The sequence below is a fragment of the Pezoporus wallicus genome, unplaced genomic scaffold, assembly GCF_028554395.1.
Source record: "Pezoporus wallicus isolate ANWC-B61680 ecotype Strahan unplaced genomic scaffold, APGP_CSIRO_Pwel_v1 scaffold_2584, whole genome shotgun sequence".
In the NCBI taxonomy this organism is placed as follows: Eukaryota; Metazoa; Chordata; class Aves; order Psittaciformes; family Psittacidae; genus Pezoporus; species Pezoporus wallicus.
The window spans coordinates 13,344,004-13,366,527 of NW_026642851.1; the positions used below are offsets into that span (position 1 = coordinate 13,344,004).

Sequence of the window (22,524 nt, forward strand, 5' to 3'; positions counted from 1 at the left end):
TATGACTTTCAAAGTTTTTGGGTTTGTGTTACTAAAAAAATCACCCTGTCAATTTTGCCCAAAGAACTAGAAAAACACGATACAGTTTTATTGTCTTGCTTAAAGAAAAGTACATAGGTTTCCTCTCATTTAGACAGTTGTCTATCTTCAGTTCTCATTTGCTAGGATTTGCTAACATATAGCTTTTATTTATGACTTCTTTGACCAAAATTTCCACTGCTGGAAAATAAAAATACCTACGTATCTGTTTTACAGATCCTTCATGTAGCACACCATGCAGACGGACAAACACTCCTAAGATAAGGGATCCCTGACTTGCATTCCTTAAAGTTAACTCTTCCCATTTTGGCCTTCCTCCTCTAAAGGAACAAAACCAGGAAAGGTCTAGGCCCTAAGTCCCAGGGGAGGAAGATTCCAAAGGGGGCCATGGCAATGCAGGGTGCCTGGCCTTGCTGCAGGCACGAAGCGCCCAAGCCTGCTCTTGGCTTCTGTGCAGTTTAAGAGATGAGACATTACCATTTTACAGTTTCATGTCTTACTTCTCTTTTGCCAAATTGCACAGTTGCATGCCACTTTCTGCTTTCTACCTCATCCTTCAATGAGAAACACCACTAAAATTGCTTCAATTGAGTTTCCCTGTTATGCTGCAGCATTTTCTTTTTTGTTCTTTTGCACAACATGGATTTTACCTTAGGCATCAAACAAATTCACCATTTTAATAATGGAAAATACTATAGCATTTTTCATTGTTCTGTGCTCAATTTGTTTTGCTGAAGTCAACATGAGAAACAATTTCAAACTTCTTAGTAAATGCTTCATTTACAAATGCTCCATTCAAAGCGCCTACAGGGTTACAATCTGCTCTATGACAATTTTATTCATTTTTTAATCAAAAGCATTAAATCAAATTTAAAATAAATAGTGCTCAGTACTTCTGTAGTGCCCGCCAGCACAGTATGGCAAAAGCATTTCATGGACACTAATGACTTTAGTACCACTGTACCCTCAGGAAGAAGATAGATTGAAAGTTATTCTAGAAATCCTTTATTGGAGGAAACTGAGGCACAGAAAGTTTTTCCAAAATTTCTGAGGTTCATCTCCAGCTTTAGATGCTTTTTGTTTTGGGTGATCTCTCTGAAATAGACAGAGCCTTATTTTCAGAAAAATGTCAAATACTCCCATGTACTCCTGAACTGAACCAAAAGAGACAGAAACTTAAATTGGCCCTTTAAAAATAACATAGCACTAAACAAATTTCTGAAAACATCAAAAAAGCCATCTAGACTCATGACTGCAGACAGTAAGGCATTCTACGTTTGGGCAGCAGACAGCATCATAGGCTCCTTTGGTACTGGAGGCTGGAGAAGAGGCTGGGGAAAGCATCAAATCCCTTGGAGCCGTTTGGTTCCAAGCCTGCACCAGCATGTGCACACCACTCACTGCCATGCAAAACTCTTACATGACTCATGATGAAACATAATCAACAGCCAAACTGCATCATCACCTACATCTAACTCGCTAACCTACAAAGGGTCCACCAAAGAAGACCTTTGTGTAAAATGCACGGAAGAACAAAGTGTAGGACATCACACAACTGCTAGAATCACAGCTCGAGAAGCACTCTGCAAATTAACTGTAAGTTATACAAAAAGGAAGGCATTTCAATATCTCATTTAGTGCTATCTGTTGCTCCAGAAGTACCAGCATCTCAATGGAATTAATTTTTTAGAACTTCTTCTCAGAAACCTCATTTCCATTTGTGAGTACTTCCCTTCCTTTTTCACCCAAGTCAACGCAGTAGGGGCTGAATTCAGCACGTGATGGAGACGCAGTATTTCCAAGCAATTGTATTTCCATTGTGTTGCCCATAGTAACACCTCAGCCTCATGTTTCATTATCCTGTAAGGCCAGTGCAAACCACAGATGTGGTTTGTTGAAAGAGGCAGTCCCACCTTTTCCCCTCCCCAGGTAGCCATGTTCATCACTGGATCCCTCTGTCCACCTCCTCCTTTCTGCTTATTCAAGCATTTGTATCATTACACAAAAGATCAAAATTAATGTTTAATAAAAACAATTTTAATTGGTTACATTTCCCAGGCTGGTCCAGTTCAGTATAATTAACAGTCTCATAAAAGCTGAGGGAGGCACAAGGGAGGAAGCAAACAATGGCCAAGACTGCTTCTTCCAGCAGCAGAAACTACTTGAAACGTCGTCTAACACTGTGGCCTCAGGCTGCTGTTTGCAAGAATACTGCTCATCTGCAGTTTCATATACAGCTCAAGGCACTTATTTCAGCATTCAGTAACTTGAACTGCTCTATGCCCAATCTCATCTCTCTTCTGTTGCCTCCTTCAAAATCCCACCAATTTTCAACTAATCTAAATAATTGTGTCTTTTTCACTAGAGTTGTAATCTCAGCACTCTCCCTCTTTCAAAACCAGCAGGATTTCCAGGAACAAATCCCTCTTGCCCTTATATACTGCTGACCTATTTTCCATCACTTGTTTTTCTCCCCGACAGTTTCTAATCTACAGCAGAACTTCATTTGTATACTTTATGCAAATTACTCGAATTTCACCGTCTTCCTTAGAGAAGACTAAATTAAGATAGAGGCACAGCAATGTTTTTAAGTACTATTTCCTGAGTTCATTAAAAGCCAAGATGCAGAAACAGAATGAAAAAAATACACATTTTGTGGTTGAATTCCTCTTCATTCATTGCACCAAAAAAAAAAGGTGAAAGCATGGAAACATTACAGAGCACGCGCCCAAGCATTTCTCTTCATCAAAAAGTCATGGCACTTTATACATAAATGTCTATGCAAACACTATTTTAATGTTAACAACAGCATTTTGGGGAACAGTATTTGATAAGGAACCAGAACAACTTGTATAAATTAGGATTAAAAGGATGTAGACATTGTTAAATCCCACATTTAAGCATTCTGATTTTGACATAAGGCATAAGTAGCAGTGAGAACACTGGAAAGATGTCAATACTCGTCTGTCTTATTTATGAAATTCAAAACAACTTCTGAGAAAGCAGACATGAAGTATGATAATGATGTACTAAATCTGCAGGCAACACGTGGCCTCCCTATACAGAAAAGTATTTCACCTGGTTTAAACTAATTCCTGGTCTAGCCAACCTACACATAGCACAAACTGTGCAATGCCTGAAGAAGGGCAGGAGAACTGGACTTCCACTTGTATGTCACTTTGGACATGCCTGGATATTATTTCTCTTCAAGGTGAAAAAACAATGGAAGTAGATAGGATTTAAAAAAACAGTTAATCACAAGAGAAGATAAAGTGAGCAACCTGTGTATGTGAATGACAGCAACCTTCCACATTTGCCTGGTTATGCCCATCCACATTTAGCGTGGTCACACAAGAAGGGCAGGCTGAGAGGTTACTTCTGTTGACTTGTGGCAAGTATTAAGGAGCACCTCTCAAGCTTATGAGAAAAAAAATAGATCTTCCTACTCACCACACACAGTTATTGACATCAGATGATGTGAGGTACAGATGTATGCATAAGAACCAGGAATCTAGCAGTGCACATGCTGAAGCAAATGCATATAAGCACTGGAAAGCTAGAAAATGTCTACACAGTTTAGGTCACCTAAGTATACTATATAATAGTAATACAAGTATTAGGCGTGTCACTATCAAAATGAAGTAGTGAAGAAGAAGAGAAGATGGGTTTAGAAACCTCATTTTCCTAATTAAAAAAATGCTGAAATGCACAAACACTGAGCTGTTACATTCTAATACAGGTAAAGAAGAACAATTAATTGCAAATTCTGGACAATGAAGACCAGAACAGAACTTCCATGCGGTACAAATCCATGTAGCTGGGAGAAAGAAGGTGAAATGAGGCTAAATATCAGAAGATATTTCAGGGGTGATATATCAGATTGTGAAAGTCTCCCAAGGGAAGAAGCAGAATCCCCACTATTCAGCACATGTACAAGCAGAGTGGACAGGCTACAGGGAATAACTCAATGCATAGCAAGAGGATGGTTCAGATGACCCAGTAATATAACAGGATTTAAAATGACTAGGTAATTCTATTATCATTAACTACATTCACTGTAGTACAAGCTAAAACATTGTTGCTATGGTAATCAATCCGCATGCGTCATTGCAGAAAATGACTGAGATACAAGGGGTGGAAATGAATTGAACCAGCCCTTCCTATTCTCAACTAATTCAATGTACCAGTCAGCTGGGAAGCTATCTAACATGAAAGTTTACATCTAGCTTCCCACAAACCTTTTAAAATATACAGTAAAGCACATCTATATCTGGCATTCAAATATGGGTTATCCTTAGAGTTACACAGTTCAGATTCAAGGTAGGAGCAAGGCTCCAGTTCAGAGGGAATGCTGCTGGAAACAGATGTATTGCTCTCATCACTGAACTTTGAATCCCCTTCCAATACTGCTTGAATTATCTCAGACCATCATAAACCAACACTAAGGAAAGACCAATGTATAAATGATTCTGCTTACATGCCATTAAATCTTGTGAGAATAACTTTTTTTCCACGTGGAAGGCAAAATAAAACAACAGCAGAGGTGATAATTTTCACCAGGACTTTCTAAACTATCCTATGGACAATATAATGCAGTAATGAAAGCATCCTACTTTTTGTTCTTCATTTATACACCCAACTGAAAACATACAGCTTTTTAAGATTAAAGCCACAGAAAAACAAATGATCAGCAGTCTCGTAATTACGTATTATCAGCTTTAACACAATTCCATTCCGGCATGGATGTTATTGCAGTGTTGTAACGAGGTGCACATCACACAGTTCACTGGCAAATGCATGCTGGTTTGTTCACTCAGCTTTCCCCTTAGAGTAAAAAAGTATTCATCAGGAAATTGGAAAGTTAAACTCAGGCAGTCATAAAATTCTCAGATCCAGGGGAAATTTTGGAATTCAAATTTTGAAAAATTGAGTTTAAATCATTCCTGGTACCACTGAAATAGGATCTGTTTGAATATCCTCTAGTAAAACTGGAAAACCCCACTACTTTTTTTTTCAATGACAACTGATATTTCAAGACACTAACACTCCCCAAAACCAAAAAGTTTCCAGCAAAACACAAGAGAACAAAAGCTCAAATCACTTGGTGAAAATCACCATTCTCTCCCAGTTTTATAACATACTCAAAAACGGTTACAGATAGTATTTAACCATATGCATATATAGCCAGAAGACAACTAAGTCTGCTCCTTGGAATTTCACTGCAAGGCTTCCTTTCAAAAAATGCTTTCTCAAGTGAACAAAGTATTTCTCTCGGTCTTTTGATATGCTACAGCATTGTTAAGAAAAATAATTCAAAGCAGCTAACACAAACAGAAAGGTTACTACAGAATGTAGAGGCCACTTATTTCAAATGGAACATGCTTTTACCTGCCAGTACTGGTATTTTAATGTAACTCTTCCTTATTATGCAACACTACACAAAACAGCAGGTCCATATTTTAGTTTGAAATTCAATTATGAGCAAGCAAGTACATCAGAAGGTAAAAATAAAACTTTAAAATCTTCAGTTACAAAATATTTGAAAGAGACTAAAAGAAATACCTAGCTTGTTTTTTTTAAAAAACATTACATTCAACCTTAAGGAATGTATTATATTTTAAGAGAGAAGCAAAATGCATGTCAACAAAAAAAAAATATCAGAGCAGCAATGCTTTTCCATATTCACAAACACATACAGAAGCAAAGTATTTGATAGATGCACTATACAGTTAACCCTCCTACATTAAAATTTCATCTACATAATGTAATTTTTTGTAAAAATACTCTCATGGATAAGCAAAGAAAAGTACTGTCAGAACATTCTTGAAATGCTAGAACATGCCTGAATTCATCAAACATTTATTCAATTGATGAAGATACATCCCTTTTATTGAAAACAGTCTGAAACATACTGTATGTATGTTTTCTTTTTATTATAATATATTTCATTAGTATTTTTCTTGGAATTTAAACAAAAATGTTCCGTTTGTGTGAGTTTCAAGTTGTTAGTGCCAAAACTTCAGCCAATGTTTCATGAGAAAATTACTGAATTATGTCTGTTTATGATTATAACACAGATTTCTCAAGAAAATTATTCCCTCTTGGGCATTAAAAACTAAATGAGTATGAAAGACTAGAATGTGTTTAATGTGACCAAGATAGCTCTTCCCACCAAGATGCTTCAATTTAATCCAAACTAATTTTTTAAAACTTAAACAAAGTCTAATAAAAATGATTTCACTTCCAAAAATTACATGCATTTACTTGAAAAGACTCGATAAAAAGATATCATTAAGAAAACCAAATTCTGAAGGCCAAGAATTTTTCTATGCAACTGTCGTAAATAAGTTTTTTTTTTTTTAATGTAAGTTCATGGATGAGTCAAAAAGAGCATGTGTGAGAAAGAGAAAGAAATCCCAGTGCAACTGAGAAATTAAACTGAAAAATTAAATCAAGGAGCCAAAAAACAAGACACACAGATGGTAAAAACTGGCAAAAATAAAACGTAAAAATCATGCTCTTAAGTACCAACAGATGCAGTGACTTTAAAATATTACTCCTTGAGGATACACAAAGACAATAATCCCAGATTGTGATTTCCGGGCCAGTCTACTGCTGCATTAGAGCCACAAAATACACCGTATTGTACAGAGAAAAAATGATGTGTCAGAGGCAGAGATATCTGCACTGCCAGTCTACTAAAATAAAAGGGAAGAAAATTAAACTACCCAACACTGTGAAATTAATGTCTTCAGAAAAAAAAAAAAAAAAAAAAGGAGAGAATTAACTGTGCAAATGAGATAAGAGAGATGACTTGCAGAATCCATTTACATTTTTAAGATTTATAATACTACAGGACTGAGCATGAATTGGTTATTTGAGCATTTCTGAAACATCCCTTCTTGAAGCAATATTCAAGCTTCTCTCACATCAGATGGAAACAAGACCGTGCTTCCCATATTATGCATTGTCAAAATTTGCCACACTGATTTCTTTGCTGGCCTCCAATTTTATTTAGGGTCTCCTTGGTTTCAATCACCACAATTACCTAAACACTATCACAGTTCAGACTACCGGTATTAAAACAGGAAAAGAAAAAAATCCAAGATTTGAAAATTAAGGAACTGGTGTGCAGTACTTGTATGCTTAAATTCAGCCTTTCCTGAAAAATCTTCTTAAAATCAGAACTTGAAATTAATAATTATTGGTAGCACTTTTAAAATGCATTACTTAAGACCAATCTTCCAGATTGTCAAATTAATTCAACTGATACTGCTGCAAATAAATTGAACAAACCCAGCATCTTATGCCATCACCATGATTTCAGGCTGGCTGTAGAAACCACAAAGACTACTGCTTTGGGGGGCTAAAACATAAAAAAATATAATGTTGTTTTCTTTTAATTTGCCTTTATCTTTCAGTATGCAGAAGTTCACACTGGGCACTTCCTCCTCTAAAACAATTACTGAAATTACAGTATTAAGTACAGAAACATATTGTAATGAAAAGCTTTGTCTTTTGTAGAGGCTCAAAACTCAGAGGGTTCAGAAAGGTATCCCTTCTCACCAGGACACCCATTACCTTCCAGCTAGCACCAGCCAGCAGAGCTTCATCAGCTGCCTTTTACCCTGATGGAACAGCCCAGGAGTTGGCTTCAAAATGACTCCCACCACTCCAAACAGAATCCCAGCTGGATACTGCAGACACAAGCACTGCTCTAAATTCACTCAAGGTTACTGAGGTTTGGCTTTAGAGTAAGACAAGTCAAAGCACGCCCGACAGGATTGTGCTCAAACCCTTAGGGTCTGGCACAGGAGGGCACCACTTCTCTTCAACTGTGACTCCTTTTACATCTACATGCACAAAGTGTACCAAACACAAGTATCAGTAAAATGAGAAAAAGTAATCAGGGAACTGCATTACAGTGTTGTAGAGTATGGGTTCACATGGACTTAGAAATACTAATTTGTTTTGGTTTTGGGGGTCTTTCCTACATATTTCCCAGCATACATCCCAGTATTTTCTTCTGTCTCGTGACACACCAGTATGGAGCTAAAGTGCCTCCTACCAATCTTCAGCTTTACAGTGAGACTGCCATTTGCTAATTTAGGGAAAAAAAATCAGAGTCCTTGAACTCTATTAATTTCACCTATCCAGAATGCTGAAATACACACTATCCTACTGAAGTATAATGTTGTAAGATGCTGCTTCTGCACAAAGACCAATTTTACTGACCTTCAAATCTCCACCAGAATCCATCATTTCTGATGAGAGAATGAGTTAAAAGAGTCGTCATGAAGAGAAAGCTATTAATAGTGACAAAGTGTAACTACAAGAAAGAAATACTGATGGGCTTGCTTTATGAAATATGTGCTTTGTTGTAACAATTATTGCCTACAACATCAAGATAAATAAAAATGGTATGATGAAATACTCAATGTGACTTTCAATAATTTTAAATAGAGATGCTCACAGATATGACCGCTTTCTTTTAGGGCATTCAATTTAGTCTCTGCTTTGGATAAATGGATTGAAATTATAAGCAATCATTAATTCCTTCATATTAGGAAAGTAAAGATTTGTGAAGACAAATGAGGGTATCCAAAAGGAAAAGGAAATTAAGTTTTGATACAAAGTGATTGAACACTGTCTTCCTGCCTAGTATTCCAAAGTAATACTAAGAGGACCAGAGGTTTTGCTCATACTGGATATCTCACTCCTTGGGTGTTTATTCCACAGTCTGCAAAAATGTTTGCAATATACAGCCTAAAGAATAATTTTACACACAGGCACACATATTTTGGAAATAGTTGTGTATGTGTGCTGCTCTTAACATTAATTTTTAAACTGTGAAAACAATATTTTAAATGGCAAATGTGTTAAAAAAATAATAGCCAACTGATTTTGCTCAATTCATAAATAGTTATCTCTGGGCTGGAAAAAGCAGCATAAAAATTACAATCCAAATGAAGTTTAAGTAATCACATGCAGCTGGCATAAAAAAGAGTGATATCTTAATATGGAATCTGGGCAACAATTTTTATTCTTAAAATATCACATAAAAGAGATCAAAACTTGAAAGTGGTATTTATTCCAAAATTAAGATCTTTACAGCAGTATATTACAGAAAATCTTTAGTTCATTAATATTTGTAGTGCCATTTGGTTCACGTGTTTCCAATCGACTGCTTCTTCATGGAAATACTAGTTGTGCCGTAGTTGTTTCACTTGTGTATCCCCAAGTATGGAACATCCCTCAAACACAGTAACTGCATCAGTTACAAATCATTTGTCTTTCTTTACTACAGGAATTCAGCATAAACCCTTATTTATGCCACAAGGCAGTTGGCAGTTGTTGGGTCTTCTGAAAACACTTTTAATTATTTATTAAATCAGATCAAATAAAAAGAAAGTTGGGTGTTTTTTGTGGGTTTGTTTTTTGGTCTGTTTTTTCTTTTTTAAAAAGAGAGAGGATTGTTTTTCCTTCTGTTTTGCATGTGACATATATAGAAGTAAAGAACTTTTGTACATCCTGATTTCTTAACCAACCAAATTCCTATTCTCCCTGCTTGCTCCCTCTCCAGTCCTTTAAACTCTCGAGGTTGACCATTTCAAATGCAATTCCAAGTAGTTTCAAAATATATTTAGAATGGACTTATTTTCATATCAGTCAATGAATGAATTGGCAAGGTTGGTCTATTATCTTCTTTGCTTGTCCAGTTATACTGATGAAATAAATTAAAATCTTATGGTATATCACAGCAACTGGTTCATATTAAGTAATTCCATTCACTCAGTTGCTGCACTCACTAAATCTTGCTGTGTCACTTCATGAGAATCATGACATTTCTCAAAGTATCCTATAAATTACAGTAACCACTTAATACAGCCAGAGTACTTCATTCAATAATGAAATGCTTGTACTTAAGCAATAAAATTGAGATTAAATTTTAAACCCAAAATAAAACAAAAACCTAGACAAATTACTTCCACATAACTCAATTATTAACTCTAAGTTACACAGTACCATTTGCCTTTACAGCTAAGTGCAACCATGTCATTAAAATTACCTGTCCACATAGGATTTTAAAGAATAAGTACCTCATTTCCATAAATGGAAGAGAAATTAACCATTACTTCCACAACAGAAAGGACAAACTTGGCCCTTTTCTGAAAGCATCTTCCTCATAATAAATAATTCATAGGAAGAAAAAAGTATAAAAACATCCTGATATTATTCTCTACATTTGAAAAAGATACGTTTCTCCTTCAGATAAAATCCATCTTTTTCCCTTGCTCAATATATAGCCACCTTGACTTTAGGTCTGTTCTATTTGGTGTTAACTGGCACGCATGACTCAGCAGTGAATTACCTGAACCTCACATAAAAACTACAGCAAAAACTGAAAAGCAGTCACATCCATGTTCCTGTCCAGATAAGTTCTTCCACTTCCACTACAAATTAATAATAGAAATTTTTTTAAAAATAAGTAACATAAACCATTTGAAGTAAAATTGGACCAGGAAGAAAATCAGACTATTAAGAAAAAAAAAAAACAACCCAAAAATAACAAAAAAAAAAAAAACAACAACACCCCCCCCCCCCCCGAAAAAAAACTAAAGCACTTATTTCCATTTCAAGTCAAGCAAAATCTACAATGCAAATTAAGTTAGCTGAAAATTAAGTTAATGTGAAACTTAAGCTAAGGCCATACTGACTTCTAATGCATAATTATAAAAGCTTGGCTTAGCAACAAAAAAAAGCAAATCATTAGTCTTGGGGTTTCTTCTAATTTGAAAGAAACAAGAAAAAACAGTATTTGAGATAACTTTCTGATTTTGAATGGTGTCTTTCTGATAGAACACAAAAAAGCCTCCAGAAAATAATACAGAGAAGGGATCTGGGGAGATGGGAAGTAAAGGTGGCACCTCTTTTCTTTCCAAGAATTTGGTTGCTGTCCTGTAGAAACCTTTATTGTAAAACACAAAGCAGGTACGCAGGAGGAGAAAGGTAGAGCACAGCAACTGAGAAAAACATGAAACACAAAGGAAAAAATGTAAAATAGCAATACCATGTACAATCAGTACCACCTTCTGAAACAAAAATGCAGAATTTCTTTTTAAGATATAAGTAATCACCTACATATTTACACTCTGGTTAAAAGGCTAGAATGCAGAACAAGCATAATGTGAATTTTAAATTAAGAATACCAAGGGCGAGGGAGAACCCTCTATAGACACAATTAGCAGAATTGATTCAATACACTTAAAACTTAACCTTTGTGGTCTTTGAAGCGAATAGTGGAACTGCATCTATTTCAGGTTTGTACAGAAGAGCTGCACTGCCCTGGAAAGTTTTACAGTGCTGTAAACTAATGAAAGAAATTATCTTAATTTGGTTAGATCTATTTTCATTAACTCTATTACCCACTGAGGGAACGAGGACAAATTTTAATTTTACTAATGTATTTCACTTCTGCATTACTTTGGCACGCTGTAATCGCAGCTCCTGCTCAGTATCAGTAGCTCTGCCATCACGGGCCACCTTGCCCCGCACACTTGCCCAGGCAAGCTGGGCTGCATGGAGCCCCTGGGACCGAGGTAGGGAAGCAGAGGCACTGCTGACCATCAGCACCAGGACCAGGGCTGCCCAGTACTGAGTCATACCTCGTTCCCATTGGGGCTTTTGAAGATATGGCATGGTAGCAACAATAAGCACATTATGAAAATAGCAACAGCCTTTCTGTTATAAACAACTAGTTGGGATGCATTATATATTCCTGGACTGAAAAGTAAACATATGGGAAGAGAAACCTCATTCACAGCATGAAGAAAGAAACCAAGTTCTTAAAAAAAGAAAAGGAAAACCTAAGATCCTCTGTATGAAATGTTTTTCCAGGCCTAGTAAGGGATTTTTCAGGTGTCTTTATCTGACCTGCTACCATAGACTGACAGTAGTCAGAAAAGCCAGAGATAGCACTGTTATGCAAAATATTTAGAAAATAGTCAGAAAATCAACAGCAATATTTTTTTTAAAGCTTCTCATAGTATCTCCATGTCATTTAAAGGAGTATTACTTATATCCTTGGTATCCTTAATTCATTACCATTGACTACCATCACAACAGGATTATTTAAGGAGTTTGGTCCAAAAGTGCAGGAAAACAGCAGTGTACGGTTACTAGCAAGTCTGAAAATGCCCTTCATGTGTGCCACCACTCTTCAAAAGTTTTTGCAGAACAGAGTATGTCTTTCAGCAGACAGTAGCAGAGACAGAGATGTGATCATCTCACTCTGCTCAGCACTTGTGAGGCTACATCCAGTGCTGATGATCACAATTCATGGAAGACATGGACAGACGGGAGAGGTACCAATGAAGATGATTAAAGGGCTGGAGAACCTGCCCCGGGAGGAAAGACTGAAGAGTTGAGTCTTTTCTCCCTGAAGAAGGCTCAGGGGAGACATCATCACAGTATTCCAGTACTTAAAGGGGTGGCTACAAAGAAGATGGAGGCTCTCTCTTCAAAACGATCCACTTGGAGAAGACAAGGGGCTAAAGGTACAAGTTTCAGCAGGAGAGGCTTCATCAGTCATTGGGGCAACCTCCCCAAGGATATGGTAGAGTCCCCATTTCTGGAGGTTTTCAAGATGGGATTGGAGAGAGTGTTTAAGTAGTCTCACCTAAGTTCTTTCCCCACAAATCACTGGACCAGATGACCAGGTCTCTTCCAGCCTGGGCTGTTATATGATTCTTTGAATTTCAGCCCGGTCCGTCTGCCTACTTATGCCTATGTGTACATACATCTGAACATGACGCATGTCTTTTTCTATAATCATTAAAACATAAGTATTTTTGTAAAACCACCTTTTCTGGGTTTGCTCTGGCTTGAATTTATTTTGTTTTTTTTTTTTAATTCTGGACACGTACAGAGCTACATTCTGCCACTGAATTCATATACACACAGCAGCATGTAACAGAAAGTAGAATGTAGCCCCCAAACCATCTCACCTATTTAATACACAGTATGAAATGACAGATTATTTTTCAAAGGAGAACAAGATAGATGCCAGCATGAAACATTGTTTACAAAAGCTTCACCACTACAGCTGTCCCCAAGCAATAAAGCTGTTTATTCCAACCTCCTACCTCATGTAAACTAAAACCTTCGGTACCGAAAAACTACTTCAAATCTGTTCATTAGTCCATTACAAATAAGACAACTGTCTTTCCAAAATATACAAATGTCCATTTTAAATAAAAGTGAACAGACTTCTAAATTCCACGTTAATATTTTCTTGAAAATAATGCATACCGTAGTTTGAAATTCGATTCTGTCTCTGCACATACTGATACATTCTGAACAAAGGTAAGTCTTTAAGGCGTCTTTTCTGTTTCTGTGACTATACACAAACATTTAGAAATATTTAATAAAGACGTATTAGTATATTCCTATCGAAATTTTATACAGAAGAATAGAGAGATCCTTTTGAATTCAGAAGACATGACAACTCTTCTAAAGGGTAGGAATTAGAGTCTACATAAAATCAGAAATAGATTAAGTAAGGATCTAAGAAACAAAAGGCTTTTAAACATGTAAATTCAGTTTAGATTTAGAAATCTGGATCTGAAGCAAGATAAGTAAATTTAAACCTCAAAAAGGCCTGTGATTATGATTCTCACTATAGAAAATCATAGTAAACATTTTAACCATAAAGCATAAATCTTAAATACAGAAATAAAGAACTTACATGCCATCATAAGAGCTTGTTTTACCTTCCCATGCCCCTTTTTAAGCATTCTGACACAAAATGCAGAACCATTTCTAGCAGCTCTCCCAGACTAAGATGCGTTTGTGGGAACCAAGCACTGACTACCACCAGCACCTCAGCTGCTGGAAACAGCTCATCAGGGTCCAGCCTGGGAGAGACCCTGCTGGGCTCACACACTTGATGCTGATTGAGACTCCAGTACTACACAATAGGAGACTGGATATTTTTATGTAGGTGGTTACATTATAAACACCTAGATACAGGTTTCTCTTTTTTGGAGTTGTCCTGGGTTCAGCAGTAGCAGTCATTTTTCTCCTTCTTAGTAGCTGGTGCAGTGCTGTGTTTTTGACTTTCAGCCTGGGAACAATGCTGATAACACCGATGTTTTTAACTGTTCCTAAATAATGTTTACCCTGATCAAGGACTTTCTCAGTCTCATGGTCTGCCAGGGAGGAGGGAAAGCCAGGAGGAAGCAGGGACAGGACACCTGACCCAAACTAGCCAAAGGAGTATTCCATACCACAGCATGTCATGCCCTTCATATAAATAGGGGAGTTACCCGGAAGGCCCAGATTGCTGCTCGGGTCAGGCTTGGTATCAGTTGGCGGGTGGTGAGCAGTTGTATTCTCTTCCTTGTTATTTTCCTTATAATTATTATCATTGGTGATAGCAGCAGTGATTTGTGCTATACCTTAGTTACTGGACTGTTCTTATCTCAATCCGTGGGACTTACATTCTTTCAATTCTCCTCCCCATCCCTCCTGGAGCTGGGGGAGGAAGAAGGGGGTAAGTGAGTGAGCAGCTGCGTGGTTCCGAGTTACCAGCTGGGATTAAACCACAACCGGAGTACACTATGCATATTTTTCTAATATAATAATAAATGCAACACAGGGAGAGCACTGAAACAAGTCTGCAGAATAATCACTTTCATACGGTCATGTACAGATCAGTGATACCCCAAAACTACTATGTTCCTATGGGAATTCACAGGCTATTAGAAATTATGCAACAATTTTGACCATATTACATATACAAAAAATATTCCACAGGTTTGATTAGCCCAAGAAAAAGAAAAACAAAGCAAAACAAGTATTATTACACCTGTGTTTAGTAATGGCTTCAAGGTGCTCTTCTGGCAGCCAGACAGGGCATTCAGCTGTCTCAGAGCTAGATGCAACCATTGCCCTTGTTGAGATGTATCTGCCTCTCTTCCTGCTGAGTGGAGCGTCAAGCCAGCACTTTATAGTTTACATTTTATCGGAGTATTTTCACTCCTGAGCTAAAGAACTTCACAACTTGCCAATATAAAGAAGTAAAGGGAACAGTCAATACCTAATTACCCATAGCAGCAACATCTATGAGAAAATATTCTTGGTCCAAATCAAGCTTTTTACCTTCTTCATCATACAAAAGCAAAAGGAAGCAATTGCTGGAGCTCTTGAAGTACTGACAACCCCATCAGGTAGAAGCCAGATCACATGGCTAAGAAACCACCCCACGCAGTAAAAAAGCTGAATTTGCAAGTGCATATGGGAGATTCTGAACTTTTGCAGGGGTATCTTGAGGTCTTATCAGCCCTTTGACTAGCATAAACCTTAAGTGAATTCTTTACCAGTGCACTGGTCACTACTTGTATCTGTGCATACTTATAGCTATGGTCAATTATTTAATCCAAAGTCAGGTGCCAAACCATGCCTTTTTCAGTTGTGACATACAGCTCTACCTACAGAAACAAGCAAACCACATGAGCCATAGCCTTGTTCACCAGCTGGTAATACCTTTTCCTCCCATGATCAGCCTCAGAGTAGTCCTGCCTGGCTTCATAAACCCTGGATAGCCTCCTGGATACACCCATATACCCCCCACCTTTTGTACGGGAACATCCACTGAAGACCCCCCAAAAAGAGACAGGCCTCTGCATTAGGCCTAGAGCTTCAAATATATGCATATCTCTGTGATAGAAATTCTTTATAAGGAATATTACAAGCTTTAAAACCATCTCTGTATTTTATAATTTATACACTGTCATGGTTCTATGTTCATTAAGGTTGTTATCACAAGAGACATTATAAGCACATGTACTCAAGAGAGAAAGAAGAGAGCAATGACACTCTATCTTGGAGTTGTACAGAGTAATGGATAACCAGTTAAAAATGATTCCTCCAACTGAAACCTAGCTAATCCTTTTACTAAATCTTAAAGCACAACTCCTTACTAATGACAATAATTTTTACTGCAGTTTCAACCTCTACATGTGAGGCATTTTAGATAAAAGCCTCTACCCCCTTACTATCCCCATCTCCAGAACATGAAACATAGAAGTTGAAGACTTTTCCACTGTAGTTACCATCATAACAAAACCTAGAAACAAAAGCCAAAATACAACTCTCAGACATAGAGAAGCAAAAAAAAAGGTATGGTAGCAAAACCAAACATATTTATATACATTACCTATACCATTATGAAACATCCGGAACTAAATAAAATGAATGAGCTGCATTTCTGCCTTCTATTCCTACGTTATGGCAGGGTTTGTTTTATAAGGAAAAATTTTATAACATGGGGAAGCTGGAGCATGAGAATTCACAGGAAATCAGTGTTTTAAATTCACCACCAAGCTACCTCTATAAGCTCTGATTTTTTTCTTTTTTCAACTGACAGTGCTGAATCACACTAATTTATAGCATCCAATGTTTTAAGAAAGTATATTCAATCACATTGAAAGCAGGTCTTATTTTACTGAAAATACAAGCTGAACGCAGGTACTCTACAGCTGGAGATACAAGACCATATGCTACTTGCACATCTGATCTTGTTAAAAAAGGAACCAGAGTAACCGTACCAGATCACTATGGACAGATGTCATGAACAAGAATAACTTCAGGAATGTGCCATTCAGCACGTTTTGGCTCAAGAAGATAGCGTTAGTAACCAACTTCTCTTCCCATTTCAGAATACATTTGAATTGCTTTAATCCCTGGCTTTTGCTAGATACTAGAAAGCTGCTGGGAATTTAGGAATCAAACCTGTTCTTCTGTTATAACCATGAAATTTTACTCTATTTCCTACCTTGCTTTCATACACTGACAAATACAGATATATACCAAATACAAATGTATGTATATAGATTTACATCTAATTTTAATGGTACCAATCTAATTGTATTTGCCAATGTGATCAGCCACTTCATAAGGGTTTTTTTTTTATTAAGGGCCACTGGAGAATTTCCCTGCCTCGTTGCTCTTGCATGCTTTCCCAGTGCACAGCACAGCTGGATGCTCTTAATCCTCTTGTGAAACAGGCCTTGCCAGAAAAGCAAGGAATATACTATTTCAGTTCAAGGTGTTTTGATTGTTGCCAGTTATATATTTGACTAAAGAAACTAAAATGACCGCCCAAGAGAAGGTTTCTGTGTACTTAAACTTCAGGAACTGGTGAAAATTTGAACTGATTCACACGCTCCCTTTCATGTCTCCCTGGTATGAAACAGCATGAGTCCAGATTTAATCAGGGCCTAAGCAAGTCTTGAGTTCTCAAATAAAAGTGACATTTTTATATATATGTATAAATTTCAGAGGAAATAAGATTTTTTAACTATTCTTCAAAATTTGGTTGCTGTGGGGGAAAAGAAAGTACTGTGGAGGGAAAGGTGAAGAACAAAACCCAACTCTTTTCTTTTTTTAATATATTTCAGAATTAAATTAAATATTGTAAATTTTGTTCCTAAAAATTGTCAATCATCTGTGGGAAAGAATTAATTAAATAGTTGAGCAAAGGAGTAAAAAATACAATCCTTAACTTTCTAACTGTATTCTGAAACTGTATTTGGATTTTTGGCTTTATAGTGGTGAAATGATTCTCTGGTACAAAGTTTCACCTGACTTAATTTATTGGCTAGAGAAATACGAAAACTTTATGAGAAATACACAGATCATTTGCTCTGTGGACAACCAGAAGGCTCTGGAACTAACTGGGAACAATTGGTGGGAAGAGCAAGCTAACCAGCATATAGAGCCAGAATACCTTAAAGGACTCAGAAAGCAGAATTAATCTTTTCCATTTCTTTGATGCATCACTCTAATTTGGCAGACTCCTAGGAAAGTACAATAGATAGGAGCAAAAGCAGTTACGTCCAGGAATTTTAACGGACTTCATGCATTCCTCTGTTTTTAGGCATTAAAACCTACTTTTAGTTAACAGAACTATTTCTCTAACAACTACTTGAACGTATATAATTCTGTGCTGTTATTAGTGCCTATTACAACAGCTTATAATGACTTTCTAGAAACAAGGTCTTTCGCAGTTTCATCTGGAGAACGGGCTGTGATGTTGCTATGGTTTGTTTCATAGTTCTGTTTAGAAAAAAATGAGGTGTTGTCCACACAAAACTAGTTGCACTTCTTCGGCACATCACACCTTCACTCCTCAAAGTGCAATTCCAGTGAATGTTCACATGTGTCAGATGTTGACAGAGATCACCCTGGATTTTTTTTCATCTTCTATTCAAAAGGAAGAGATGAGGCAAGCTTTGAGAGAAGTAACTCAATCCAAGCCAGAACAAACAACAAACCTTTGCAGTCTGCAAGATGAATTCAGGGTTTACGACTATCTTCTCTAAAGAGCCATAAAGCCAGGTTAGACCAGGATTATTATTATCCCTGGTATCTGTAATAGGTCCTGCCCTAGAGGTTTCTTGGCACTGTCACTGCCTTACCCGTGGTGCATAACCTGTTAAATGGGTTTCAGTTTAATTAATTATCCTGCTAGCATGAAATCACAGAAGGATCCTGGTCTTCCAGGTACATGCAGATTCATTAACACATTTAAAGAATGAACAGTTTCTCAAAAACCACCACCACAAACTAACAAAAGCAGAAAATTTGCTCAAAAGAAAAATATTTGCAACTTCAGACTTCAGTCAGTCACAAATGTGCTTCCAGACTACCATTAGTCCCCAGTTATTTACCTAATTGGTGAATAAATAGAACTAGTTGAGCTGTTCAGAGACCAAAATCAGCACAAAACTTATTATAGAACATCACATATTAAAATATTCATGTATCCAACATTTCGTAAGATGATCACTGTTAAGATTTCTAATCCAACTTCTTTTGCTGAGACAACAGTTTCATTAACTGCCATGGTGAAAATCTAATGAGGCATGGAAATATGCCTTGGAAACATCAAACAAGCAGAACCGTCACAGGAGATACCTTCAGATCTGAGCATCAACTTTTCATTTCAACACAGACAAATACAGAGACAGCAGCTAAACCCATCCACGCTAAATTCTTCTGTATAAAGTAAATTCTGGTTTGATGCCCTATGCAAACACAAAATTTGCACATTTATTTTCAATGCAAACCCTCAGTGTTTACATGTCACACTGTACAAAGAAGAAAAATAAAGCAATAATCCTACATATGCACAATGCTGTATATGGGCTTCCTGTGTATTTCCAGTGTCCATAGTAAAGATGCATTTTCATTATACATATGAGGACACTTCTTGAAAAATTTCAGATACATACAAATACATAAAGTGACTGCTGGGTAATTTTAATTTCAGACCTCTCTAAACCTCTAGTTTATTAATAAATAAAAAGAAGCTTGAATTGTGCCAAAAAAGCTCAAGATCAAAAGCAGTATAAAAGTCTACTAAATAAATATATTAACTCTGATATATTAAAGACCACTGTCTTCAAATTTATAATTAATATGTGTTACAATGTTAAGAATAACAACCATTTATAAGTGCAGTGCGAAAACTGACTCACATTGGCTATCCAATAGTAATATTATTAGCATTCAATGGCAAAATGTTTATTAAAATAATGCCCTTTAATTAAAATAACCCTATTGGCATCAGTTGTGAAGAACAGCAGCACTTCATATACTATATAAATGTTTATGACTAAAAAATTAAATAATTTTCAGCTGTCCATTTCAGTCTTAATGTAGTTGTTTTGGAAGGAGAAGGAATCCCATATAAATTTAGTCAGCATACTGCTGGTGCTTGTATCATGCTTAGAGAGCCACTATCACATAGGAATACACTCCATAATAGCTTGGAGTAGCATAAAGATTAGATTGATAAAGTAATATATATATACACATATATATTACCTGTTCTTGCCTCTCCAGCCACTTGTCCACCATGGGATGACTGGCACTTAACGATGAACGAGCATTGTCTCTCTGAAACTGGTTAGACCAGCTATTAGTATCTCGTGGTAGGCTTCTGTAGTTTTCATCTTTCTAGTTTAAAAGAAACAAAAAAGTGTCTTATAAAAAACAACCAGTCCTTGCACATTAACAATGCAGCTGGTTATTAAACAAATACAAAAGGAAGACTGACAAAGGAGAATGCAGGTCTGGCTGGACCCAAAGACACGATTGCCCGGCCACTCAATTACAAGAGCTCCCCTTGCTTAATGCCAGTGAAGCCCAGCTAAAGCCTTTGGTGGACTTGTAGTTCCTGCACCCACCTGTGCTTCACTACCTCTCTTTTTCCAACCTCAAACCTCCAGTGCACAGTGTTCCCAAGTATATACATACTCTGCAAGGCTTTTGGAGCTCCCTGGTTTCACTCTCACCAAATGCAAATGCACCATACAACATTCATCCAGCATACGTACATTCAGTGACAGCTAAGGCCACTACATAATTTTCCCAAGTTGCTGTATGTAATCAATTTTACAATCAAAGCTGTCTCACTCCTCCAGGTACTGTCCTTTAGGCCAGGACAGCATGCTATAGAGTTCAAAACTTTATTTTATTATTCCACATAATAATGTTTTGCTTGGTTTGCCTGAAGGTATACAAATACAGTCACATTTACAGCTGAAACCTTTTTTTTTCTTTTTTTTTTTTGTGTTCATAGCACACAGCAGGTATTTGACCCTTTCTCAAATCAATACTTCATTCCATCAGCATAAGTATTTCTCCCTTCCCTACTTGCTGTATTGATATTTCTTTGGCGTGGCACAGTATCAGTCCAAATTCTAAAACATGGACTGTAGCATCAATTGCCTTACAATCGTCCTTCACAACTTTATTTCTGGTAAATGTATGACAGGCTTTGCTAGGAAATTCAGGTCTCAGTATAACTGTGATATGTAGTGCAATCTTCAAAAGCTTCCTGTGTGAGAGCAGTCTTTTCCCAGACATATCAAATTTAAGCTTTCTTAACTGATGACAACTTCTTCTCTTGAAAGAGACTTTGTAGTATAAGACTTCCATTTCAAGACATTAAAATTTGAACTCAACCAGCACAAGATAACCTTGTAAAAATATATCTGCAAAAATAACCAGCCCAACAAATCAGCATCATAAATTAGTTTACCCCACCACAAATGAGTAAGAACTTCGCATCTTTCAACAATGAAAAAAAATCAAGTTTTCCAGTTTGCTTAACCTCACAGCAAACTAGAAACTTGCTTAATCTCTTGCTTAGAAAGGGACAGTGGAAGTCAGTCGTCGCTTTGTACAACTGTTCCTTAGCAGACCCATAAAAGTCAGGAAACAGTGTGCAAAAATTGATTTTTTCCTGCTGCTTTTCTTATTTAATTCTTCTTTTCAGGTGACAGAGGTGACACAGTTTCTATGAGCCAAAACAACAATTTTTCCTATTCAAAGTGGTGGGAAGTTCTAACAACAAAATCAAAATCTGACAAAGAAGTAACAAAAGATCATTTTATGCACAAAAAAAAACATGCACTTGGTACAGGAGTTACCGTCATCTAACAAGAACTCACTGAGAGACCATCACCTACTCTGAATGAAATTTCTTCCTGCGTAATGAAATGTTTTCTGTATTTCTGTACTTTGTATATAATTCAAATCTTTTATTGATTCCCGTTTACAAGTTTCAATATAAACTTTTAAAAAAGACATTTTACCTATGCTACACAAAAATCTCTCTCCACACAGCATCCATTACCCATGCACAAAAGTGCTTTGCAAGAACAAGAGAGAAGAAAGTTCATCAAGCAATGTGTTGTTCTTCAATCATTCAAAACACTCAGCGATTTTTCTGACAGCAGAAGTAAATGGTGGAATGGTAGAGAGATGTGGTTCCTTCTTGTGTTTTTCAGTGCTGCTCAGAGGCTCAAAATAGAGCTGCTATTTGAGTACAATAAATACTTTACCAGTGTTGCAGTCACATACAGAGTCATGTTGGTATTAGACAAACAATGAAACATTAGAAAAACAACGGGCCACAGACACATCCTCTCCTCCTTTCTTTGCCATTGCTTTTTGGCAAACAGCTATCCCTGGGTGATGGCATGGGCATAAACACTAAGCTAGACCAGGAGCAGAGAAACCAGCACTTTCAACACCGCTCGCATGGTCCTTCTTGCAGATAGCTACACAACAAAACCGTAAGATGCTGCTGGTGACCTGGAAGCCCATCTATGCAGCATCCATTACTACTACTGCCAGATCTAATTCAAAGGTAGAAGTGGTGATAAACTAGAGAGGTGGAGGTGAAAAACACACAGCTGCGCCTTTAACATTGGGATTTACTGAACCATCCATCATGTTGGTTACTATTTAAATTATATATATATAATTTATATGTAGGTTTGGGGTTTTATATATATATATATATATATATATATATAGGTTTGGGTTTTTTTTTTAATATGTGTTAACCCAGAAATCTTTACTTCTACTCAGCATAATCTAGTATGAGATCTAACACATGCTCCAAAC

At 36.8% G+C, this 22,524-nt stretch overlaps 1 protein-coding gene across 14 annotated transcripts in view; it reads right to left on the reverse strand.

Annotated features, from left to right (window-relative positions):
- Nucleotides 1–22,524, reverse strand: part of PARD3 (par-3 family cell polarity regulator) — a 450,998-nt gene that overhangs the window by 235,577 nt on the left and 192,897 nt on the right. For 10 of the 14 annotated variants that reach the window (XM_057432814.1, XM_057432822.1, XM_057432811.1 and 7 more), the window contains exon 5: nucleotides 19,933–20,064. The exons of the other annotated variants lie outside the window; for them this stretch is intronic. In XM_057432814.1, coding sequence (XP_057288797.1) covers nucleotides 19,933–20,064 — 132 coding nt within the window. The remainder of the gene's footprint in view (nucleotides 1–19,932; nucleotides 20,065–22,524) is intronic. 14 annotated transcript variants of the gene reach the window in all.